General features: G+C 33.7%; 1 protein-coding gene across 1 annotated transcript in view; it reads right to left on the bottom strand.

Annotated features, from left to right (window-relative positions):
- Nucleotides 1-10081: 10081 nt before the first annotated feature.
- LOC110021050 overlaps nucleotides 10082-27351 on the bottom strand; it is a 194067-nt gene continuing 176797 nt past the window's right edge. Inside the window, 15 exon segments of the mRNA XM_020719380.1 lie at nucleotides 10082-10800; nucleotides 10906-11193; nucleotides 11293-11451; nucleotides 14850-15206; nucleotides 15698-15919; nucleotides 16094-16220; nucleotides 16306-16448; nucleotides 16716-16893; nucleotides 17034-17567; nucleotides 17649-17833; nucleotides 18265-18420; nucleotides 18944-19030; nucleotides 19114-19567; nucleotides 26336-26412; nucleotides 26492-27307. Of these exon segments, the coding sequence (XP_020575039.1) occupies nucleotides 10627-10800; nucleotides 10906-11193; nucleotides 11293-11451; nucleotides 14850-15206; nucleotides 15698-15919; nucleotides 16094-16220; nucleotides 16306-16448; nucleotides 16716-16893; nucleotides 17034-17567; nucleotides 17649-17833; nucleotides 18265-18420; nucleotides 18944-19030; nucleotides 19114-19567; nucleotides 26336-26412; nucleotides 26492-27307 (3957 nt within the window). The 3' untranslated portion in view covers nucleotides 10082-10626.

Raw genomic sequence — 27351 nt, forward strand, 5'->3', positions numbered from 1 at the left:
AACACATATACATATCATACATATTTGAAAATTGGGGAGTACTGTTCTAAGGGGATCTCTTTGAATTTTTTTTTAAATCATATTATTGGATAAGAAAATCAAATAATTAGAGTAAACAAGTGAATATAGATCAATTATATGGAGATCAAGCCCTAATAGCTGGACTATAGGAAATGCAAATTATAGTAGGATAAGGATGAGTTTTAAATTTTAAACATGTTTTGGATTAGCTTGTATTTTTGAATTTTAAATTTTGGATGAGCAAAAAGGTGAAAAATTTAGGTGAAAAATTTTGCAAAAGAGTTTTGGTGCCTAAGCACCAGATCCGGCGCTTAAACGCAGGTTAAATAGAGAAGGCTGAGCTTAAGCAGCGAGACCCCGCGCTTAAGCGCCGGTAGCAGTTACTAGACGAGTAAAATCAATTTTCACGAATTTTGAAGAGATTTTTGAGGCACCCATGGACATAATAGGTGGTTGTAACCACTATGGACGAAAATCATCATGAAAGAATGCGTCTCTTGGGCAAATACATCGAATCAAGACACATTTTGAAGAGATCCCAAGGCACCTCTTGGAAAACTATAAAAGAAAGAAGAGATGACTTAGAAAAGAGTCCTGAAAAGGTCCGAGGTCCGAAATAGTGCGAGTCCTGAAAATATTGGCAAGTTTTGAATGTTCTTCTCTGGGGAATTTGTTCGGATAGATTTTCAAGAACCCTTTTTATTTACTTTATCCTTTTTGTTATTTTGTTTTGAGTAATTGTAAAAGAGAAGAGATTCAAAGGAACTTCAAGAGTTTGGTGGAGGACTTGAGATAAGCTTTTATATTTTTATTTTTAGACTACTTTTGGTTTTAATTGAGACTTGTTGTTGGTTTGACAATGATTTCTTCTTTTAAATTAAAGTGTGGTTTTGTTTCCTCCATGGATTCTGAATAGTTTGCTTTATCTTTCTTCTTAAAATGATAAGTAATTAAGTTTTGGATGGAAGTTGTGGAGAGTATTGATCTTTAATGATGGAAGAAGTTGTGATGATTTAAAATCATGCACTTCATTTTCTTCTTGATTTGGCCAATCCAGATTTTAAAATTTATTGTGAGAACATGTAAGAACCGGGCTGGTATTGTCTCAGACAACAATTGGAAAGAATCACATGAGGTTGTATGAATGAGAATGTAGTTCATATGATTGAGTGCAAATAAATAAGAAAATACTCATTGATGGGTGTAGAGTTAGAGGTCTTTAAAGTGAGAGGTTAAAGGCCCCAACTTGGTTTATTGTTTTAGGTTCTGATACGAGAATGTTAGCCCCTAGGTGGAGGGAATCGAGGGAACCCTAGAGTAAGAGCTAGTATCTTCCCTGCCTAGCTGGTCTTCAAAACTATTCAAACTTTAAATTAGCCAATGTTCTTTATAGCATCTCTAGTAAGGGTAAAGAATATTATTGCTCCTATTTGGCACAACACAATTTGCATACTTTTACAACAGAATTCCTATACTTATTACTGATTCATGTCATAAGAAATATATTTTCATATTAAATACTTTTCTTCTACAAAAACTTTAGTTATTTTTTTAACTGTTTTGTTAAAATATAAAAAATACAAAAAATATTATTCTTTTCTTTAAATTCCTAAAAAAATCATTTTTAGTTTAAGTATCTTTTTAAAAATAAAAAAAAACTTTCTAAAAAGTGCAATCTGCATAATCTTCCCTGTGGGTTCGATATTCAGGTTTTAATCAAAAAGTCCTATATTACTTGATAACGATACGTATACTTGTGGAGTATTCCAATATAAATATATATAAATTAAAAAGCTAAATTTTTATTTTTCTTCAGGATCAAGTTTTTGATTTTGTTGCCAAATAAGAAAATATAAGTGAAAAATACCATCAGAACTATTGTTATATTGTGCATAAGCTTTAGGTATTCATGGGTACCATATACTAAGGTGAATTTTATTTGCGTAAGGTTTGCATAATCCCTCGAGGATCTTTTTTCATGATGATGTTCATTTTCAACAGTTTGATTATCTAAATTTTTATGTGACGTGTTCATCATTTTGTTTAAAATGTGAAGTTCTTTTTATTTTTGATTTTTTCTAATAGTTTGTTCTAAATCAGGATTATAAGGTAATAAACCTTTTGATCCCGAACTACACATACAAAAGTAGTCTTGAACTACACATACAAAAGTAAAAGTTTGGAAAATAAAATTAATAAAAAAATTAATAAAAATAAAAATATTTTTAACACGCAAACAAGCACTTATACATGTAAACAACACTACAATTTTCCTTAAATAAGTCTATAGTTCAACTAAAATTTGTGAGTCAAAAGTTCCTTCGTTTTTTGACAATGACTAAAAACTTGATCCCGACACAATATGTGCGTGCTTACTGTGTATTTACTTCAATTTCAAACTCAGAAAAATGTTTCAAAAACTTGACTCCCACTGGTCGTATGTACTTGCACCCTTATTTCTCGACTGAGTGCCATTTAAAAATAAATCTCATTTTTCTGCACAATTAAATTTTACACACTAGAAATGTTATGCAAATGCACGTATCGTTTCAAGTAATATAGAACTTTCTTTTAGTCCCTAAGTATCGATCCCACTAAGAAGAAAAAAACTCTTTTTATCGACTTAGTAAGACTTTACTTAAAAATGCAGGTAACTTATCTAGGAATCAAGGTTGAAATTTTATGAAGTAACTAATACGTACAAATTCTATTTCTAAACTTAAGGAAAATGCTAAATGTTTCTAAACTAGTTTTACGTAGAAGAGTTCAAATTATATGAAAATCTTTCTCCTTGCAATGACATTATAATCAGTATAGGAATTGAGTGTTTATAAATTTAAATGTAGTTTCATGACAAATAGGAGCATACCTATTCTTTATCCTCTTCTGAGTGCATAAAGAACATTGGCTAACCTAGAGTTAAGTTCCTAAATATTTGGTTATGCTGGGTAGGTTCTAGCCTGTCACTCTAAAGTACCTACGTAAGCCCTCAATTGGTGTTAACCTAGCCTTAAGTTCCAATCCCTAGATCAACTTTGTTAATATTCTAGTCTGTCACCCTAGAATTTATCAATTTACACCCGCTAAATCTTATCTCCTTATCTATTTGTACTCACCCCAAGATTACCATTTTTTCATCCTAAAGGTTCGTGTGGTAATTACTAATTGAGAAAAAGCATAGCCCTTCCGGGTCATTAAGTTTTCACAATTTGTTTTAACTTATGAATTGGAAAATTTGCATAAGTAAATTAAGCGCGGAGTAATATACCATCACAATATTGGAATTGAAAGAAATTCTAAATAATTCTAATCATACACATGATTATTTCGTATCACATGGAGAAAGATAAAGAAAACTACTCAAATTTCATGAGGAAAATATAACAACACATGGATTGATATTTAAAATTAGGTTTACACAATAAACTTTAACAAAACTCAAACAAAAATATAAAGCAATTATCTCAAACTCCTCCCCAAGAAAATCTCCTTAAGTTCCTTTCTCTCTTTCTCTCTCTCTTCTCCTTAACCACCAACAAAACCCCTTAAACAACTCTTCTTACACTCCAAACACCCTTTACTGACTACCTCTTAACCCCCTTTTTACTTGAAGAGACACCTCCTTATAACAACCCTTGAAATCAAAAAGATTCACTTCAGTTGTCACTTTAAAAGTCATTCAAGTTGTATCTTTAAAAAAATGACTCTGACGCTTAGGCACCAGTTTGGGCCCTTAGGCGTCAGTCTTCTATAAGCTAAAAATAAATATTTGGAGCCTAGGTGCTAGATCCTGGCGCCATAGCACCATGCTCTCTATTTCCATGTACAAGGCCTGGAGCTTAGGAGTCAGAAGCTGGCGACTATGCTTTAGTTTGCTTTGTGCTCCTTTGCTCCATTTGACCCCATTTTGCTCCATCATTGCTCCTTTTTCTTTAAAACTTCATCTCTTGTACCTAAAACAAAAAACACACAAAATTTCTTCCATTAAAGTGTAATATCATTAAAAATGAGCATAAAATGTATATAAAAAAAATAGTACATTTTCAGGCATGTCAGGAACCAACTACAAAGTTAAGCTACAACCATAAGAAACATAAAAAATTAGCTAAGGAAGTTAATGAATTCCATAAAAAATAGATCCCTAGGAATGATCCTGAGTAACACAGATGTGAATCCTAAGTGAAAGGTAAAGGAGAAAGTGTAAGTTATGAGACTTAAAAGTAGGAAGGGGTTGGAAGACATTCTTAAAAAAGAGAGCAGACTTATAGAGTTAGATTTTGAGCCTGGGAAATCTAATGAGGACCCAACTAAAGACTTAAGAAAACTTCCTTACTCCTAGGAATAAATAAGAGAGATTACCACCACCCTTTCTCTAGAGGTTGTATAATTAAAAGCTTGACCAACTATTTTCTAGGTTTCTAAGGGTTTTTAGGAAGTTCACCATCAACATTCCATGAAGCCATTGAATAAATGCTTATTTATGTGAAGTTCATTAAGGATATCTTTAATAAGAATAGGAAACTAAGAGACTTCAAAACTATTTTCCTTACCGGGGAGTGTATTGCCATTCAGTAAAAGAAGCTATCACAAAAGCCTTAGGATCTAAGTAGAATTAACATTCCTTGCACCATGTAAGCCCACTTTTTTTGAAAAGATATTTGTTACTTAGGAGTTAGCATCAAACATATGCATATTTTAATCTTCAAAAGACTAGATTCAAAGAAGTCCAGTCGACTATATTAACCCTGCAACTAGTTAACCGATCTTTGACATATCCAAGAGGAGTGATAGAGGATTTTCTGTATAAGGTTCATAAGTTTATCTTCCCTCCTAATTTTGTTGTCTTAAATATGAAGAAAGATAAAGAGATTCCCATCATTTTGGGAGGGAAAACTTATCATGAGAGTAAATGATCAGAATGTGACATTTTATGTCAAAAAATTATTGAAGTTTCTCAAAGACTCTAGTAATGATCGATGTCATATAGTAGATGTGGTGGAAGGTTTGATTGCTAGCCATTTGCTTAAATTAGTGGAACTAGACACAGTGGAGCAAGTAGTGATTGAGGATTGTAGTGAAACTTCTTAGGAGGAATCTACTATACTCTTATAAGGGAACTGTAAAGTTCTTAGAGATAAGTTTGAGCTCTTAGACACCTTGACCAATGTCAAGCCATTAGTGCCAAGTTTCTTAAGAACCTTAAACACATCTTCCTAGAAGAGTATTCTGCTTTGCCTGTCTTCATTTTTATTATGTTGAGTGAACTACAAGAGGCAAAGCTGATAAGAGTGTTAAGGAACTTTAAGATTATCTTTCGATGGACCATTGCAGACATAAATGGAATAAGCCCTTCCTTGTGCATGCTTACAATTCTGATGGAGGAAGGACATCAACCTAACCTTGACACTTAGAAGAGGCTGAACCCACTAAGAAAGGTAGTGGTGAAGAAGAAGATTTTGTAGTGGTTAGATACTTTAAGAATAACACCATCTCATATAGTAGTTGGTTCATCACAAATCACTTTATACCCATGAAAGGGGTAGTGATAGAAGTGGAGAATGAGAAGAATGAAATGATACATACAAGAAGCATCACTGATTGAAGAATCTATGTTGACTCTAGGAAGTTGAACAAAGTCATTAGGAAGGATTTTTTTCACATCCTTTTCTGGATCAGATATTAGGTAGGTTGGCAGAAAACCCATTATTCTACTTAGATGGATACTCATGATAATACTAGAACTATATAACACTAGATAAAATAAATTTCAATAGTTACTGTGAATGTTTTTCTCTTATGAGGATGCTCTTTGGATTATGTAATGTCATAGTCATGTTTTGATCTGGTTGAGACTGGTATTGATATTTCATAGAAAAATTCTTTATATTTGGTGCACCTTTTGACTCATGCTGGACAATCTTGTAGAAGTGTTACAAATGTATGAGGAGATTAACTTGGTGTTAAACTAGGATAGTGCCAATTAATGGCGATAGAGGGGATTATTTTAGATTAAAATATTTTGCAAAGGGTGCTGGAGATAGATTTAATAAAGATTCAGGTGGCAAAAAACCACCTCCCTCCACTTCAGACAAAGGGATTAAGAGTTCTCTAGGCACACCATTTTCTTACTATTGATACATTAAGGACTTCTAAAAAATATTAAAACCACTATGTTATTTGTTAGATAAGGATGCACCCTTTAATTTTGATGAGGCTTTCTTATCGCCTTTAAGATTCTGAAAAGTAAGTTAGTCACGGTGTCTATGATTGTTACAATTAATTTGGATTTTCATTTATGATGATGTGTGATACTAGTGACTATGCAGTAGAGATGGTACAAAACTTAGAGAAGATACAAATTTTTTTTTCTTTTTATTACTCCAGTAGGACTGTTGCTGAGCCCCAAGTGAAATACACCATAATGGAGATGAAACTACTAAGAATAATATATGTATTTGATAAATTTAGGTCCTACCTAATTAGTCCTAGAGTCACTTTATATACCGAACACACCGCCATAAAATATCTTATTATAAGTGTTTGATATGGAGATTGTCGATAGAAAAGGTACATAGAATAAAGTAGCATTCCACTTGTCTAGGCTTGAGCAAAAAAGTTATAATGAATTCCTTTTGCATTCAATCCCATATCCCTCTTTTTATTATCAATCATCAACCTGCTTCTGTTAAAGGCAGTTATATTTATGAAAATTGTTTGATTGCTCAAGAATTGGTGCTTGACTTGGAGAAAAAAGGTAGAGATGGTAATATCATTTTTAAAATGGATATTAACAGGTCTTATGTTGCTATCATGTGAGAATTCATTTTGTAAAGCTAGAGATTTTAATAATGCCACTTGTTTACTTATCAAAAGATTTATGAAAAACTTTTGTTCCTTTTTTATTAATGAAAATAAATGTGGTATTTCAAATCTTCTAGACGCATTAAGCAAGGTGATCCTCTTTCACCTATAATTCTTACCATTGCCTTTGATATTCTTTCAAGATGTTCAATAATATGTTCAACAATTATCTTAGTATGTACTATGATGATAAACGTAATTTTGGGATTTCCCATCTTGTCTATGTTGATGATCTTGTGATTTTCACTGATGTTAATAAGAAGACCATTAAACATCCGTGGAAAGGCCTAGAACATTTTTAGTATTCTTCTAGGCTTTTGTTCAATTCTAGTAAATGTCAATTTTATTGTGCTAAGTCAATTTCTTTTATGAAGAAAAATTGGATTCAATACTTTACCAATTGTGTTAAAAGTGACCTCCTTATCCTTTATTTAGGCTTTTATATGGATAAAGGTAAAAGAAAAAAATGATCTTGTTGAGAATCCTATTGATAAGATTAATAAAAGGATCATGCCTTGGGATAATGTTTTTCTTTCATTTAGGGGCAAAGTTACTCTTTTGAAAAACATCCTTACTTCTATTGCCTTATATATTATGTATTGTATGAAGATGCCTTCTAAAACTTGCAAGAGAATGGATAATATCTTTAATAAATTTACTTGGGCTGGTAAAGATAAAAAAATTCATTGGATGAGTTGTTTGAAGCTTTGTAAACCAAATAATTTTGGTGGATTGGGTTTTAGAAGTATCAAGGACTCTGTGAAAATTAATTTTATGCACTTTGGCTGCTTTTTAGTTTTGGTGTTTCACTGTGATGAAGAGTAAATATTGTGGTCATCAAGCTATTACTGTTAATAATGCTATCACTTTTGTTTGGAAAGAAATGATTAAGGCTCTAAAGAGCTGAAAGTTTGATTTTCTGAGATATTGGGGAGGGTAATTATCAATTTTCGGTATGACAAATGGTTGGGGGATGGTGCTTTGGTTGATCAGTATGGGGGCCTTATGACATAAATTTTTTCTTTTTGTTAGGGATTGCTGATGTAATAAGAAAATCTGATGCTTATATGATTACAAGTGTTCCCATATTACAAGGTATTGATAAATGTAAGGTTGAAGGTCAGATGGGTGATTATATCTCTAATCTTTTGCTAATTCTTTTCATTATGCTAATGTTCATGATTTTTATTGGGCCTAGAATTCCTGGATAAAAAATTCTTTCTTTTTTTTTTTCTTTTAGAGGATTCTACATCTCATTATCTCTGCAAATGATAATATGAAATTAAAATTTTTAAGATTGCCTTCTTGTTGTCTTCTTTGTAGACAACATGAGGAAAGTGTGGAGCATATTTTCATTAATTATCCTTTTGCTATAGAACTTTGGAGTTATGTTTTTCGGGTTCTTTGACAGGGAGATGGATTTGAATATTGTTCATTCTATTGTTGATTACATTCATGTTTGGAAAAGGTTTGGTGGTTAGTTTTTTTCTACTATTCCTATTATTGTATTTTGGTTCATTTGGATGGCTAGAAATGATGTGAAGCATCATGAACAAGTGGTGGATTTTTCTTTTACTTATAGACTGATTATTAAATTTATTTTTAAAACTCTTAGATTTGGGAGTTTTAAAAAACCTGTTAATAAATTGGTATTAAATGTGTTTAGGAAGTTTAATCTTTCTATTCCTGTGAAGTTTAAATTTACTACTTCTTTGGTTGTTTAGAGGAAGCCAAAGTTTGGTATTTTTAAGTTTAATGTTGATGGAAGCTGGAATTCTCACATGGCTGGTCTTGTAGGTGTTTGTAGGGATTGGGAAGGTCTGTTTTGCTGCACCTGTGATTCCTATTTCTCTTTTAGTTGTGGAAGTTGAACATGATTAAAGTTTTGTAGCTTGCAAATGGATTACCCATGGAATCTCATTTTACATATGAAAAAATGTTTTCTTTCAAGTCTTTTTGCAGGTTAATTGGACGTATATACCAAGGGAAGGTAGTAAGCCAGCTGCTAAATGGGGGTCTTCTGCTCAAGAGATTATTGTTAATAATATTGTGCTAGATGTACTTTCTTGCCTTATTATTGGAGACTGTTTGAATGTTTCTTTTATTAGAGCAGCTCTTAGTTTTTTGTGATTTGCGTGAGTTGTATTTCAGTGATAGTTCTTGAGTTATTTTTTTCTTGTGTGAGTTGTATTTCTCTTTTGTTGGGTGTATTAGAACTGTCAGCAGACATTTTGTAATTTTTATTTTTGATTAATAAATTTTTTTATGAGATTCTATTAAAACAAAGGTTCCTTGAAAAACCTTAGAAGACACTTTGAACCCTTAATGCTTTGAACCTTGGGACCCAACCCAATGCCTTGAGAACCACTAAATCTTCTTGACCTTTAATTATATCAAATTGCATTATAATTGCACTATTATAAATTTTGAAGTTAAATTTATTGAAGGAACCCTAAAAATAAATCAAACTAGAAGACTAAGTTTTATTGAAGATGGTACAGTCAATTACTTCAAATGATAAAAAGATCCTTAAATTATTTTCAAGGAAATTTTATATGAAAAATGATACTTTTGCATGTTTAGAAAATGAACATACAACATACCAAATCAATTTAGAAGGGAAGGTCCATTATTGCATAAAAATTGGGGAGAAATGTATATTATTATGCATGAAGCGGTTATCATAAGACATGTTAGAAAAAAGAACATTTTCATCACTTATCAGACATACATGCATCGTATAATCAATTATCACATATCATATAAATCTTGATTCATAGATAAATAAAAGCTTCATGGATCTAACGCCATAACTCATGCAGCCTTCAAAAGATGGTTATGGGTCTAAAAATTAAATATAGCAATTCTTTTGTAAGTATTCCTTCACAGTTTGACATTTGGAGGCATGTGATACCAAGATAATGAGCCTTTAAGATAGCTACTGATAATAGAATACATTTCCATGAAGACAGATAAACTTACTCTTGATGGATATGCTAAGAGAATGGTAATTGGCTTTGAAGGCTTTGGCAAGAAAATTAAAAAAAAAAAAAAAACTTTATAATTAAAATGTCCTTTTAGCATATAGTTTATAACATAACTTCGTAAATGTCAGCTACATGATGAGTTATTAATTTTGATCAAATGCTTTTTTACTAAAACTAAATGGAAAAATTATCTTAAAAGGACATAGGATTGACAATGTTTAGATGCTGGATATTGACAAAATAAGTGAGTTTAGTGAGACACATTGTATGAAAACAAAATATTAGATGAATTTTGGCTATGGCACATGTAACATCTGTAAATTAAGACAATGCACTTGAGTTTGATGCATCCTCAAAGCACGTCGTTCCTATCAACCCTATCGAGTGATCGGAATGGTTGAAATGAAATATCTGGGATGTGAACGTTAGTTTGATTAAAGCGTATTACAGAACAGATACACATACATGGATTTAGACATGCAGCATCGCTGATGAATGGGGGGCTATACACTCAATATTATTTATTGACAGCATTCCTATGCAGAAAAAAGGCTAGGAACTAGCAACAGGAGAGCCTTCCTGAACCGTTTTCTGCTTCTAAACCAAATAACTGAAGCCATCCCCTACCAGCTCCGGCAGAGCAAACCTTTTGCCGAGTATTAGCCATGCAGACTCTTCCAAAGACTGATGATGTAAAATAAAGGCATGGAGCCATCATTTCCTTTCATGAATCTTTAGATAACCACAGCTGATATGGCTACTTGGTGGGTTGAGATTGTGAAATAACTGTGCCAAAAGACGAAGTTATCTGAGCTAATTCCTGAATATCTTGAGCACCCCATGAATCATACACTTCCTTTGGAAATACCTCGGTTAAGGCTGCGGCATTGGTCGGGGTATACGGTCTTGGCACCTTTCTTCTCTTATTATCCTGCAAATGCAGGAATGGAAAGGCCTTCTATGATTAGGCATTCTTCGCCAGCTTAATAGCACATTAAAAAAAAAAAAAAATGTGAATCAATGTAAAAGTACAAACCTTTGAAGCATTTGGTCCATAAGCTATGGAAGCCTCCTGAATTGATGAAAAAATTTCATTAGCTTGGTGTGATCCACGAGTGCATTTTACGATACGGACATTTTCCTTTGCATCAGGAGACTTTATCTGCATGTATAATATCAAGCATGAAGGAGGTGATCCCATGCTATCCTTCTTTCCATGGGTCAACTCCATGGTCACCAAATCCTCCCACAACACATCCCACATTACTGAGCAGGCATCCCTTGCCGGATTAAATTTCCTCTGAGCCAAAATGTTCACTGGTTGCTGAAAACAGAAAGAGTTGGTTTAAAGACATATTTTTGAACACATGGTTGAGAAAAAAATATAAAGAAAAAGGCTAACAAAGATTTTTTAAGTCGATACTTGTAACAACAACACTCTTCTGTGAGTGACTAAAAGTATCTTTCCCTTTGGAAGTAGAAAGTGATCTTCATATGCATCTGAAAATGCAAACTTTCCCCTTACTCTAAATAGATCAACCTGGCCAAAGAAGGAACCCGATTCTGCCAGCTGAAGGATAACCTTCAAAGAAAAATCAATAAAAAAAATTAGATTAAGACTTGGTCCTTTCATTTTCATTAACACAGTCCAGCCCTAGTAGCATTGAAATGCCTGAACAAGTTTGATGCTCCTTGATAAAGCAGCAAGAATGGAGAGAATGGCTTGAGGCCCAAATACTTTACTTAAATCTATAGTAGTTATGAATGTGATTTCTCCAAATTTTGTTATAATTACATAAATTTGTTCCACATATTCAGCCCTTGACTCAAATACTGAACTCTATAGAAGTTATGAAAATGATTTTCTTCAAATTTTGTTATAATTATATAATAATTTTCCACATATTAAGCCATTGACTCAAACCAACTAACATATTTTGTTATAATTACATTAAACGTCAACCGTTTGATGATCCGATTAGAAGAGTGAATGCTTTAGATTCGACTTATATTAGGAAAGGCAGAGGTAGACTTGGGTTTATTGTAAAAAATGATCTTAATTTATTAGAACTAAATGAAAATATGACACAAATGAAACTAAATGAAAATATGACACTAGATAGGACGCAATGGAGAAAAAGGATTCATGTAGCCGACCCCACATAGTGGGATTAAGGTTTTGTTGTTGTTGTTGTACATAATTTGTTTCCACATATTCAGCCCTTGATTCAAACCAACTAAAATTAAAGAATAACAAATCGGATCACTTACAAGTGATGCTAGCTCTTAGTACTGTAGTCCCTAATCTTTAAAAATTGTTATAATATAATAATAATTTAGCTGTTAATTAGCTGAAATTTAAATTGAAATAAATTTATTAAATGGGTTAATGAAAATAAATAAGTAAAATTATAATTAAAGATAAAAAATATTTTAATACTTGCTCACGAGTTGTCGTCCGAACGAAGCTCTCATCACCCCGCATTCTACCAAAACAATAGAAGCAAGCGAGAGATTGAGGAAAGGAGGGAGTGTGGACATTCCTTCAGTCACGCGAGCAAATGATCACGTAGACATACAAAGCCGCTCGGACGAGTATGCACGAGCAGCAAGTAGAGGGTGGTAGTAGGCTAGCCTCATGCGAAGAAGGGTAAAAGATAAACAAGAAAGAGAAAGACCGGAGGTGCGAGCAAGGGAGGGGGGAAACTGAGCAGTATCTCCCTAGCTTAAGATAGGCAAGAGAATGAGGAAAATTTTAGTTTTCATGTTTTGGTAAGAATTGCGGAATAGATACTTAGGATTAAATTATCTCATAGGTTGCCACCTTTGAGAGCGGCCCAACATTTAATGAGAGTTTATTTAACAATTTCCAGAAGGCCTTATGAAGAAAGCTGGGTGCTAAGTTCCATTCGAATTCAGTAGTGCATCCCCTAATAGATGGTCAAACAGGAGAGATGAACCACAACATTGAAAATCTGCTTGAGAGCTTTGTGTGAAAGAACACCCGACAATGGAATCCAGGTACTTTTAAGAAAGAAGAAGCTTCTCCAAGTTGGGGAGAATGATACAGGAGCGTAATGATGGGATCCCACGATTCCATTTCAACAGGATTCTACTCCTGTCATTCTCCCGCAATCGTGATTAGGTCTACAAGACAATCGACAGAGCCGCTTGAATTTCCCTTTCAGCCAGTTTTTTTTCTTTTTAATTTATTTCCTATTCCTTTATTTCCAATTTTTTATTTCCTATTTTTCTTATTTCTAAGTAAAATTTTTACATGAGTGATTATTTATATGTTGTTATTTTATGGTTTGGAGATTTTTAATGATTGTTATTGTGTTTGGAGATTGTAATACCTATTTTATGCTCTCCAGAATATTGTATTCTCTTCCTCTTATAAGTGGGGTACCTGCATCTTGCTAAGGAATAGATGGTGGACCCCTCGCAGCTCGTATCTCACGTTTTCTCCTTCAAGTCATTGATTTCAGCCAAGACAACGCCAAACACAACGGATCTATTGTTCAACAACAGATTTCAGCACCTATCCCCATCCAAAAGGCATCCATACTTCATCTTTCAACTTTCTTGTTATTCCACAACCACTTTCTTGTCAAAACCAACTTCCTAAATACCTCTAGGAGCCCTATAATGATATCATCTCTAAATACCTCCTAGAAGCCCTAAAACGATATCAATAGGTACACCAAAGATATAGCTTGATCAAAGGAAGAGTAACCGACTCCAGTGAACATGTCGATAAATATATTTTTATTTTAAAACAATTCCTTTTATTTCTAAAATCAAATACAGGTATTATAAATTATTTTAATATTCTATTTTAACATACAAATTTTATAATTTTCATATGTTAATTTTTTCACAAATGTTGAATAAAAGAAAACAATAACATATGATAAATACATATTTAAATGTGGAGTCAACCCCGAATGGTACAAGTTGGGAAAAGAATGTACACTTGCACGTAAAAAAACTTGAAATGAAAATAATTGCTTAAGTTTTCGGTGGGTTCTAAAAAATATTATGAAAATATGCATATTTAAATGTGGAGTTAATCCCGAATGGTACAAGCTGGGAAAAGAATATACCCTTGCATGTAAGAAAAAATGAAATGAAAAAAATAGCCTACGCTTCCGGTGGGCTCTAAAAAATACTATGAAATGTGTACTTTGAAGTACATGATTAGATGAAAACTCCCTTTGACCTATATTTTATACGAAACAAATCAAATTCATAACTATTTCACTCATTTCTTCCATTTTTTTACAATTTTTTTCTTTAGTATTTTATAAAATCTGAAAATATACCATCTTTTTTATAAAAAACATTTAGAAATGTGAATTATTGTAATTTAGATGTATTTTATAACTAAGTTGTTTAACCCATAGTTACAGTTGCAATATTTTTATTTTTTTGAAAATATCTTTTAGAGTAGATGAATACTAGAGGTTATGCTATGTTGATGAGCCAAGAGAGATAAGTACAGTATTTCAGTTTGCAGTTTTTCAACAGTTGTAAATATTTAAATATGAATAAAGTTTTGTAATTTAAAGTTTAGTATCAAGATTTACTCTTTTATATTTTGGATACCCCATGTAATGGGATTAAGGCTTTGTTGTTGTTCTTGTTATTGTTATATATATATATATATATATATGAAATTTTCTGCTAAGAAAATATATTTAAAAAAAAAAAATTCTCCCTTTAGCCGTTTGTTCTCGGCTTGATATTTCAAGCTCCTGAGCCAAGTCATAACATATAAATAATATTTGATAGCTGGAACGGTGACAGGGCAAAAGAAGCATTTCACAAAATAAATTGGCTGCAGTACACTAATTTACACACCCCACTAACGAAACAAAGCACCTAATTTAATTTTCTCCTTTTGGACTCTCAATTTCATCGAATAAATATGCATAACAAGAATTAAATGCTAAAAGCTATATATTTGAATTTCTTTACCTGTCCAGTTGCTTTATATGCATCATACGGCCGGAGCAAATTATCCCCGCCAATTACTCGTGGAAGACGTCTGCGAAGCAGTTGTTCCTCGGATGTAATAGCAGAAGCTATCTTCATTCTAACAGCATTTGCACCTTCAGTAGTTTTTGAAAGAAGATCAAGCACCCCGCTCACAGGTTGGGCAGCAGCACCAATTATTCCTTTGCCGAAACCTTGTACAAAGCCCTCAACACCGGAAGATTTGGCTCCTTCAAGAGGCTTTGTTAGTATTCCAGTCACTCCTCTGAAAAGCCCTTTTGCAAGAGCTCCGCCTCCCTCTCTAATCACATCACCAAAGTCCTCCACAGCTTTGCTATCCTAGAGAAGATATAGTGATACATTATCATATTAATGAACAAAAAGAAAAAAAAAAAAACGCAACGCTGTTTAATGCACTGCTGATGTATGCTTTAATCATTTTAAAGTTTACTTTAAATTTGAGCAACTCTATTAACTATTTTTCTTTCTTTAGTTTACTTCAAGTATTCTGACACTGTACACAAACTGGCATGTTAAGGATGATTCTGCATATGTTTTCCACGGTATTACACAATAATATAAAGCGAAACAGATGTTTTCAACCTGTTCATATCTAATTCTCTAAAAACCGGACATTCAAAGCATATTCTGCTACCAGAGATTCTGTATGGAACTTCAGTGGCATGCAATAGAACCATAAAGTAACCTACTAAAATGCTTTCAATTGCACGGCGCCTTGAAGGCCATCAAAACATAATGGCTGGGTGTGTGTGGAGTTGGATTGGCCAATAGTGGGTGCAAGAGCAAGAAAACTGATGAGACCTCATTACCTGTCTCTGTCGACTCTGAATAAATTTCTTGTCCATAGATAAAGCAGCAACACCTTTGCTCATGTTGCTCAATGCACTGCTTGCATTGCCGAGGATGTCAACACCAGAAAGAAGCTGAAACGGATGACTGAGAAGATCCTTTTGAATGCTAGAAATTGCAGCACTTATAAGGGCACTTTGACGCATGCATATCTCCTCGCGGTATTTTTGTCCAATACGAATCTGACAGATCAAGTTGATATATTTCATAAAAGAAGAAATGAAGAAATTTCAAGTCATTGAAATTTAAGCATCAAATTTCCCGGATTAAATTATAGTAGAAAATAAATTGAATAAACTGCAATGCAATTATTTGAATTAACTTCCTTTGAGAAAGAAACAGACTCAAAGACCAACCTGCATATGCTCAGTGTTCCCTAAAGCAGTCATCAAAGATGACCAAAATCCCAGCACACCCCTTGGCCTTTGGGATGGAGACATAGCCATTGATATTTTGAACCGGACCTCAGAGATATTGAGAAGCCTATGAAATACAGATTAATTTTAGCATACTCTGATAAACTAAAAAAATTAAGCATTAACCTGGAAATTGAAAGTCATGCATATACCCAATTTTTATTATTGGATCAACTGAAACAGCAGTGTCTGTTGATCCGAATGATCTACCAAATTTCAATTGATGAAATAACTCATGAAGGCGCCAAATAATTGGTTCATGAATGTTTACTAAGAAAGCAGAGTTATCAGGAACCTGCACAAACATAACTTAACAGTCATGTCTGATGTTTACTGATAAAATGCATTACATCAGTTAATTGAAAATCAACAGAATAGAAAGAACAGAGCCATCACATCAAAACATAATAGTGAAGGTTTGCAAACAGCAAAATCTACTCCATAATACAAGTTTCAAGGTTTGCAAACAGCAAAATCTACTCCATAATACAAGTTTCAATTATTCAAATAAATGGTCAGCGGACAGTAAAAAATGAAGGCTAGATTAAGTTGGCTAGAATACTTGAAAGCCGATGTACGGGTATTCACAAAAATCTAGTGCACTGTTCTTCTGCATGGTCATGGAGAACTTCAGGACATAATCCAACTGATCTCCAACTTTGTGTGGTCTAAACAGAACTGGCATGGGAGTAAAGGGTAATTGGTTGTCGACTTGTACCCCATTCATTCGTAACTTCAATCTGCAACATTAAATTGCACACCAATAAGCAAGTTTGCCCGTATGTTTCATGATATCCAAACTAAAGCAGAAACTAAAAATCAAAACATTCTATCCTTAATATCCATGCAATCAAACTTGGGAGCTCACATTTGGACTTACCTACTAATTCCAGAACCCAACCCAGATGAATACGAGAAAATAAGACTTTGAACTGAGAGAAAAAGGATCTCTTCAGGCAAGTGGTCAGTAATAGATAATCCAAGCTCTGCAAGCTCAAATGTAACATGAAATTCACCATCCAATTCTGAAGAAGACTGCTTATAATCATTCTCAGAAGGTTCAAATACAGGTAACGGAGCTCTTTCATGTACAATTATGGGGGCATCATTTTCTGGCATCCAGTCACTAATCCTGGTGATTTGCAGTTTGCCTTCTTTACTAACCATAAGACACAGAGCTCTAGCAGGTCCATTAGATGTTTCTATAGGATGATGATCCTTAACCTCATCAATATTGTACTCTTGAGAATTGATGGGATCAGCACCATCCACCAAAACTTCCAACAGATGCTGCCTTCCAAGGTCTTCCCAGAAGAATGAAGATGCTGAATTAGGTGGAAGATAATACCAGTAACCATCACTATTGCCCGCTTGTCGAAAGCGTACAGGGAGAAAAAGTGAACGATTTTCAATTCTGCTAAAAAGAAAGCTCATGGTTGCTAGAATGGTAAACCAATAAAAAATTGGGTATCAAGGTTGGATGTGTACTGCATACCTATATGGGCTATAATAAGAGTAAAGACGAAACACAACTTCATAGCGGGAGCTTTCCATTCCACTACGAACTTCAACTCTCAAGTAAATCTGATTCCCTCCATTTTCATTGTTAATGCAAATACACATCATACCGTTGTTTCCGATGCTGAATGGAGAGCTCCAATTGCAGCCATCAAGACTTAACTGAAACTCTCAAATGATAATCATGTATATGTCAGTATATATGCCAGTAACAATATATAACTTCAAAGCCTGTGTTCTTTTGACACAAGATTATGAAATTTGATCCTTTTCAAACTAAAATCAGTATAACTGAAGGAATAGCAGATTTAACTATTTTTTAGATCATATTCTGAGTGTTTATGATGGTTTTATTTACTGAAATATAAAGGAGAATGAGAAATTTTTGTTCTGCATTCTCTAAGACATCTAAGTCGGCCTTCTAATGCAGACATTGAAAAAGAAAAAGTTGAACTCCTCACTCTCTCTCTCTCACTCTCTCTCTCTCTCTCACTCTCTCACACACACACACCCAAACAGCTCCACGTGCACGCAAAGAAAAAGCATATAAATAAGAAAAATGAAATTAAATAATTAAAATGTTTTTTCTTTACCTTCAACATTTCATTTCCAAAACTTGATTGACATCTCAAGATCTTTGGAGGATCAGTTGGTAACAATAACTCCACCAACTCAGCATCATATTGGGACAGATACAAGATTTGTCCAACTCTATTGATAAATAAAGTATGCGGTAAGAAGCTGATGACCTACACAAAGTTAAAACATAAACAGTAAATATTGGAACATGATAGAAGCTTTTTTAACTTTTCAAATTTATTATTATTTTTTGGGTATTGAAATTGACATTTAAGTACTATTCAGATAGAAAAGAAACTGATACACGTGGTGATTATTTACAATATTTCCAACCATCAGAAGTAAATAGATAATAATTATAAGGTATTTTTTTACTAGCAAACAATATTCATATCTAAATGAATACCAAAAAAAATACAAAAAGCAGACAAATACAATAAAAATTTATCAAGTTCACCTATATTTTCTTCCATTTCTTAAATTATAAATTTCAGTTTCCAAGTACACCTTTATTGACAAAATTAGAAGTGGCATTTGAAATTAAAGAAAGTTACGCTCACTTCATTTGATTAGAATCAAAAGCTAATTATGGAAACGCTTAAATATAGGTTCCATAAGCTGGAATAACTAACAAAGGCTTAAATATAGGTCCAATTAGTTTGAAAAAAATATGTTAAGAGCGAGAAAACTAACCTTTGTTCTGTCAGAAGACATTCTAAGCTGTGCTGAGAGCTTGAAATAGGATCCATCTGATGAAAATGCTTTAACATCAACACGCTCCTACAGAATAAGATGTTTATAATTATCAGCTTCAAAAAGCTCATACGTGAAGTAGAACTCCAGAGGCATAAATGTCTCCTCACCATTCTTTCAAGATCAATAAGTGAAATCCCAGGGCTGTAATGTTCAGAATTACAAACAGCAACAGAGACACCAACACGTGTAGATAAAAGACCATCACTGCAAGATGAAGATGATGAAGCTCCACCATGATCAGTGTAGTCTTGAGGTGATAGCATAACACAATTTGGGTTGAAATCATTAATAACTTCCAGAATACTGCTGCTTTTCCTCGAGTGAGAGAGCTTTCTGTCGATAGATTTTGAGCTATGTTTCAAAGTAAACTTTGCCGATTTAACAGTTCTAGATGTTGTGAGAGAATCAGTATCCAAACTGTCCAATGGGTCAACATCCACAATGCGATATGATAATGGTACAGATGAATCATTCTGGATCCAATATGGAACAAAAAACCTCACCGACTTTGGAGCAGCATCAGTTCGTCCCATATCATGTTCAACACTAACACGCACCTTCCTGAAAAGAAAAACAGCTTTGCAGACAATAGGGAAACAAAAGATATTTAATGAACAAAACGAAAACAATATTCGCATAACAAGTCTTAATTTTATCTTATTTATGAAAAAAAAAAATATTTATCAAAACAGGATCCTGATTCTATTTTGAGCATGCAAATTACTAACTCTCAGGCAGATAAATGTGAAAAAAGAGGACAAGATGATTTTAAGAACAAGAAACTCTGTGTGAATACATTGATTGCGTGAAATTTGTTTGGATTGTGTGAAATTTGTTTTCAAGGACAAGAATCTCTCATTGCACAACCTTTTACCAACCATAAATAAATAAAGTCCTTTTGGATTGACTTTGCGATTATTTGAGTTATGAACAAAAAATTTGTAAGAGGATGATAATTTTCCAAACAAAAAATTCTTTTATTAGGTGTTTTGTGCATTCTTGTGCTCCTTTCTCTTGTTTCTCATGATGTGTTGACCTAAACTCTGTGTGAATACATGGATTGTGTGAAATTTGTTTTGATAATCTACATTCCTGATTTTACATATTGACCCTTATATGTTCACTAGTTTTTTCTTATTGGTATACACACAATTCTGGGTACTTGGTGGGAGAGCTATGGGAACATTTAATGGAGTGGTAGGTTTATTTTCAGGTTGATTTGTGATAGTGGGAACAAGAATGAGTTCATCAAGGATAAAATCTTGATGAATATGATACCCCAAGGAGGAAAGCTTGAGATTCCTGAATGATACCCTAAATCTGATATTCTCTCCAATTCTCCCCATAAATGTTAGATTTGGGATAATATGATTGGTTTTCAAAGAATGCGTCATCCATAAAGTTATAAATTTTGTGTTTCTGGAGAGTAACATATATACACATTTTTTTTTGAAGAGTATCTCACAAAGATGCATTTTATTGATAAGAGATTTAGTTTGAACTGATGTGATCGATGTAGATGAACCAAAGCGACGCAACTAAAAATTTTTGGTGGTAGGCTAAGAAGTGAAGGACTGAATGTGGGGGTAGAATTTTATGAGGTTGTTGAGAGATTTGTTAACGTTTAGCACTCTATTGAACATCCTATTTATAAGATTAAGTAGGTGTGAGAATTGTATCACTCAAAAATTTGTTTGGGTACATTGTTAGTTAATAGAATTGAACGGGTCACGTTGAGGACTATTCTTTCTCTCAGCCAGACATTTTTGTTGGATTGTGTCAACGTAAAAACTTATATAAATGATGTGATTTTTGGATAGATAAAAGCTAAGAGTGAAGCTATCGTAGCATTTTGCATTATTTGTTATGAGATCTGAATTTTGTTCTGAAATTGGGTGAGAATCATGTTGTGGAAGGTTTCTAATATGCTAGCAGTTTCATATTTTTCCTTCATGAGAATTTTGATGTGATCATAAATGAAGGTGACAAATCTAGCCCCATTATTATTTTTTATTTTTTAGGGCCTGCAAATATCACTATAAAACATATAAAAGGGATGTGTTGGTTTATATTTCAGGCTTTGATACATTTGTAAAGTATGTTCAGTAAGCTGGAAACATTCACACTGATGAGAGCTAGGTCTTCTGTTGATAAACAAATAGGGATAAAAATTTTCAAAATAATAGAAATTATATGCCGAAGGTGAAAATGCCATAACATAACTCGACTCCAATGAGAAATTGACTTTGATACAAGACTTGACTAAATGGATTGTAAATAGTGGGATAGTCTTTTTTGAAATGGAAGTTCTAGTGAGCGAATAAACACTGTCAAACACTTTCCTTGAGTCCATTACCTAAAATTTATAAAAATTATTGTACAATTTTATAAAATAATTCATGTTATGAGTAAGTTTACTGATAGACAACAAAATACAGTTAAGTTTATGAAAATAAAGAATAATTGAAGAATAAGATCCTTTGAGTTTCACAAGTTCTTTTCTTTCCACAGATGAGAGAGTTATCTGCAGTTTTAACTACAACATGGTGTCTGCATGAATTGAAGAGTTAAAGAGCAGTGATATCACCTGTCATGTGATCAGATGCTCCAAAGTTTACTATCCAAAGCTGATTTCTCCAGTTGACAACAACAAGAGTAGATAGAAGACTACCTTGATGTGCTAGAAGACTGGTAGACGACATAGAATATTCTCTCAAAAGCCTTTGGAGAGCTTCAAGTTATTCTTTGCTGAATAGACTATGTTCATAAGACTTGTTCCTTTGATGTTGAGTTTGCTTGATTTTTCCCATTACTTTTGACTTAGTTAGGCTTTCAATAAGTAGTTTTTAAAAAAATTTTCCAACACTTATCCTTTTTGATGACCAAGCTTATTGCAATGTTCACACAATAGTCCATTCCTCAGTGATTTGTTGTTCTAAGATGAATTATGAGTGTATAAAGCCGAGTTGTCAACATTTGATGTAGGGAGATTACCTGTCATCATGAGTTTCTTTATATTCTCTTCCCTTCATATTTCAACAAAAACTTCACAAATTGAGGGAAGAGTTTTGGTTCCAATGATTCCTCCTCTTAATTCATCTAGTTCCTTATTGAGTTCTAAAATAAATTTGAAAGTTCCCTTTTGTTCAAAAATGAATTTGTAAATAGTAGAGCCTTGTGAGCACTTCCATGTGTATGTTTCATGCATATCTAGTTGGTGCCAATATCTGAAGCGAGTGTTGAAGTATTAAGTAACATTCAACTTACCCTGCCACAGATCATGTAATCTAGTTTCAATGTAAAACAACTTAGAGGTATTGTCAACACTTGATAAGTTTCCATTATGACATCCTAGATTTCTTCTATCGTTTTATTTAGGAGAAAATTTTCTCTATTTCAATTGTCATGGAGTTGATTTCTCTAGTTTAAATTGTCATGGAGTTGACAAATCATAACATGATCATATAATCATAAATTTTCTATGCCCCGATGTTCAGGATTTTTCTCGGTGAGATAACCATCTTTTTCCTTTACCACAGAAGTACAAGAACACATATTGAGACCATTGGAGAAAATTTTTGCCATGTGATTTATGATTGGTGATCTAGGAAGATATTTCAAATGCTGTAGAACAAAACATCGATAGTTAAGGTTCACAAGTAACTTTTAAAGAGGAAGCAACTTTTATGCCATATTTGATCATGATATGGTGTCGACAGGAAAGAGTTTCAACAGGAAGAAATCATCTTTTGTTGGACAGGATTTCTACCGGAGAGACATACTGTGCAATAGAGAGATAAAGTAGTTGCCACCAAAAAAAGAGTTTTTGTGCAGGACCTAGAAAGACAAGATGTAGTCACAGGTCAAATGTTATTGATATAGTAAGTTTCATTGAATAGCATAATATTTTTAAAATATCAAAAGTTTATATTGATTTATTAAAAACTTATCTAGCATGCAAGTTATTTTTTGTCCTTGTATTACAGTAGTTTATAAGTATGAGTATTCATTGACTTTGATTAACTTACAATTATTTTAAACTAACTACTTAAGTGTAATTAATTTATTAAAAAATGAACAATAAAAGAGATCTGGGCAATGAGAATAAGGCCCCATATGGGGTGGCGGTAGGGCAGTAGCGAGGCGAGGCACCACAATATTTTTTGTTGGGGTCGACAGAGCAGCAGTGACGTGACACATTTAGGTTAAAACGCGGGCCGCGGGTTCGACACCGCGGCCCGCTTTTCTCGTTCAGACTTTTACCTTGGAGCCCTCTTTTCGATTCCGCCCTAACTCTCTTTCTCGTTCGACTTTTTACTCAAAGTGGAAGCTACGATCTATTGCTCTTCCCCCTCTTCTCCCAAGTTGCTCATGCTTCTTGGTTCCTCTTCCTCCACTTCTCCCGCGCTTCTCACACTACCTGGTTCCTCTTCGTCCTCTTCTTCCTCTGTTCCCCAACGGTAAGCACTTTTTCTTCAACAAATGCAAATGCTTGTTCGTTGGATTTGTAATGTTAGATTTGTAAATGTTATTCGATGGTATGGATTTGTGGTATGAAAATGAATTGAATGCTAGATGTTAGATTGAATTGAATTCTTGGTGGCTCGATTTTGGGTTTGGTAAGTTGTATGAAAATAAAAATTTTGAGGATGTGTCTTGGGGGATGACAACAATCTAATGCAAGATATTTTTTAGTGAGGGTCTATAATGGCTGTGACATAGTCATTGATGTGAATACACATCATTTGGGTGGTCTGCATGATGATCTAACAAAAAAAAAGGAAAAAAAATTATTGTGGGTGCGACTTGAGCATTGATGTTAGATTATTCTTATTATACTTTGAAATTCTTGGTGGCTGTACCTTGGGCATTGATGCGAATACATATCAAATGCGTGGTTTTGGCTAGGGCAAAAATATTTATTGTTGTTGTTCCTCTTTCAACTTTATCTAATTGAGCAAAACTATTGAAAAAGCCTTCCCTACTGACATCGCGCAGAGCACATAGCTACGGGAGAAAGTTCTACAGGTGCCCGCAGTGTGCAGACGGTTCAGAGAAGTGTGACTTCCTCCTTTGGACAGACAGTCCGACAGATTTCACTGCCGATAGTGATCGGGGTTGGATGACATCCCTGAAGAATGACGTAGCTCGGGACATATGCCGGTTGGATTTTAAAATTAATATAATTATTTTTTTAAATGTAATTTTCATACTTTTTTCCTTTTTTTAGTATACTTGGTACTCACTGTTATGTACGGTGTGCATCTTATTTTTTTACTGTTATGAAGTAGTTTTTTACTTCTTAAGTATCAAATATATTGCTATGTCAGTTTCGTTGTAAATAACATTACTGCACAAGGGCAAAATAGTCATTTATTCAGAGACAGCTGCGTGACAGCTGTTTTCAAACTGTAAAAAACAAACAGACAGTCAGCTTTCCTGCAACAGCTTCTTGGAGCAGCTGCTGCAAATCAACTTATTGGTTAAGCCGCAGCTGTCCCAAACAAACCCTAAGCCATATGTTCCTAAAAAAGCTACAGATACAATACTTGCAAAAGGAAGGGGATAGATCACTACTTAAGGCAAATTAAGCAAAAATTTTCAAAATAGAAAACAATTACACATAAATAGGTTCATAAAATAAATATAATTATGATAAATAAATAGGAAATAAGCCATAAACATTAAAAATTCCTGCATAATTCGTCAACCAGACTGGATATGTCAGTTTGGCCCTCTCACCATAGCGGAAAATCACAATTCTTCACGCACAAGCAACAACACAATAGGTAGATCCCTGACTCCACTTCTTCATGCACAAGCCTCCTTCCTTCTCCACTTAACTCTCGATCTCCTTTCCTTATGCTTTTGTCATTTTAGGTTTGAATGGAGACATTTGCTTCCTTAAAAGAATTAGTTGAGATTGTTGCTCCCTTTCGAACCAACACAGACCCCTTCAAAGTTCTTTTTATTTTTTTGTTATCTTTTCTTTTTTTTTTCCAGTAGTTACATTAGTTATATATTATTTTTTATTGAGGGGCTCTTAGATATTCTTTATTTTGGAGTTTTGATGCAGCTCATTTGAATTTTATGTATTGCGGAGATCGTAATCTCTAATTTATGCTCTAAAGAGTGTTATATCATCTTCCTTTTTCAAGTAGAGTGTTTGCATATTGCTCAATAACAGGCGGTGGATCCCCCTCACCGTTTCACCGTAATTTTAGTCAAAATAACAACTAAATCGTTTAAATCTACCATCCAACAACAAATTTTGCTTCCTATGTCCATCCAGATGCTGTTGACTGTCCCTATCCTCTTCTCGTACCATTCCACAATTACCTAATTGCAAAATTATCTTCTTAAACAACTTCTAGGATCTCTGGATTGGTGCCACTTGAGCTTTCTAAATATCCCTCCACGAAACCTCTTTTTATTCAATCTAATCCACATCATGTCACATTCTTTGAAAACCATATAGCTTTCTTTTTCTTTTTAATTTATTAGCTTACTTCTAATACTTGTTATTCTGCTTGACAGTTAATGTCATCACTTGCTCATGTGGGATCTAAATCTCCCTAACACTAACCTCTGCATCCATGACAAGCTCAGTAGCAATTAGAGTATCGACAATAACTCCAAAGAAATGAAAGAGTTCCGCCTGTATATAATCTCAAAAAAGTTAGTTTCGACAATGTCTCTGACTTTTGATACTCGATGTTCTACTTAGAAATCTAGGTCCTTAACTATTCATGTATGGTTTAAATCTTTCTAACTCTATCCTCTACATCCATGCTAATCTTAGTAGCTATTAGTATCAGCAATAACTCCGAAAATATGAGAGTTCCATCCATATACAAAACCAATGAGGTAGTTCTCTAATTTAATCATCTAGCACTTTATAAGCCATTAGATCTTTATTTTTCCATTTAATAAATCAAAGATACTAAAATCTTTCACATATAAGTATCATCTTATCGTTTGGTAATTTTAAATGAATTTGTTAAAATAATATCCACCAAAATTATACAATGTACCGGCTATGTTCTATTATTTTATGGTTTCTATCTTCTAAATAGTTCATTTATTATTCTAACATTTCATTGGTTTCAATAAATGCATCATTCATTAGAACTTATCAACTTAAAAAAAAATATACGATCTGAGAATTCTAAGCAAGCATTTCCATAACCAATACAAAAATATGAATTTGACATTGATCATAGGCTCATTGTCTCATATATTGAAAATTATTTTGACATAGGTAACTCATTCATAATTAACCACACAATAATTACACAAAATCCTTATACTGTGAGTCAAAATGCATACCTCTTACTTTGTTGATGAATCATCCAAAATGATGATGCATGTTCAAGCTTTAAGAGATCCATAATCAGAACAGCTTCCTGAAGGTGTATCAAATTATCAGGTATCTAGAAACTTCAGAGAAATACTAGTTCATTTTCTAATTAGTCACTCAGTTACCTTCTCTAGAATCCAACCACCTTGAACAAACAATGTAAGGTAGATAGGCCTACGTATATCAGTTGAATAAATAAATGAACCGCCATTTGATGACACAATACCACGCTGCCGTTCAACCATATTCCCTTGAGCTGTTTTCTCCCAAATAGCATATTCGGCTTCATAGGGAAGCTTGTTTTCCAACCTGATAACAGAATTAATGGATATTTTCCAATCATAAACAGGAGCATTAAATTCTGTGTGAAGAATGGAAGCATCAGTCCCAACGCTGAACCATGTACTCTGTCTACTACTGATGCAAGGGTTGCAGCATAAGAGTATATCATTCTTTTCAAGGTTGTTTAGCCTCAAACAGGAATCACGAGAACTTAGTTGGCTCATTCTGTTTTGTCTAGAAGCAGAACTTAACTGATTGGCAGATTGATCTTTGCTGAAGCCAAAGGATACTATTTGACCCCAAGCGTATAATTCCTGAGAATTGTCAGCATATGGTCGAACATGCAAAATCAGATCTGAATCTCTTGCCATGCTTGTCCATGGCAAAAAAGTAGATGAGGCTGGATCTATAACGGCAATGACGTTACTCAGGTCATGAATGTTTTGGTCAGGTATTTGTTGCCTATCACGTATCCATCGTCTTCGTCGTACAAAATGTAGAGCTGATTTTAAGGATGACAGTTGCGAACTTGGAGGCCATTCTAAGTTCTGAAAATCAGTTCCATATGCCCAGCCCTCACTGTCAACATAGTCGGACTTATCGATCTTCCACGCAGAAATCCACCGCCAACCCGAGGGCAGAGTTGGCTCGAAAAAATCCTTCAAATTTGTTAAGAAATAATAAATTAGAACAAAGAATTTCA

Source organism: Phalaenopsis equestris, unplaced genomic scaffold, assembly GCF_001263595.1.
Source record: "Phalaenopsis equestris unplaced genomic scaffold, ASM126359v1 Scaffold000118, whole genome shotgun sequence".
Classification (NCBI taxonomy): Eukaryota; Viridiplantae; Streptophyta; class Magnoliopsida; order Asparagales; family Orchidaceae; genus Phalaenopsis; species Phalaenopsis equestris.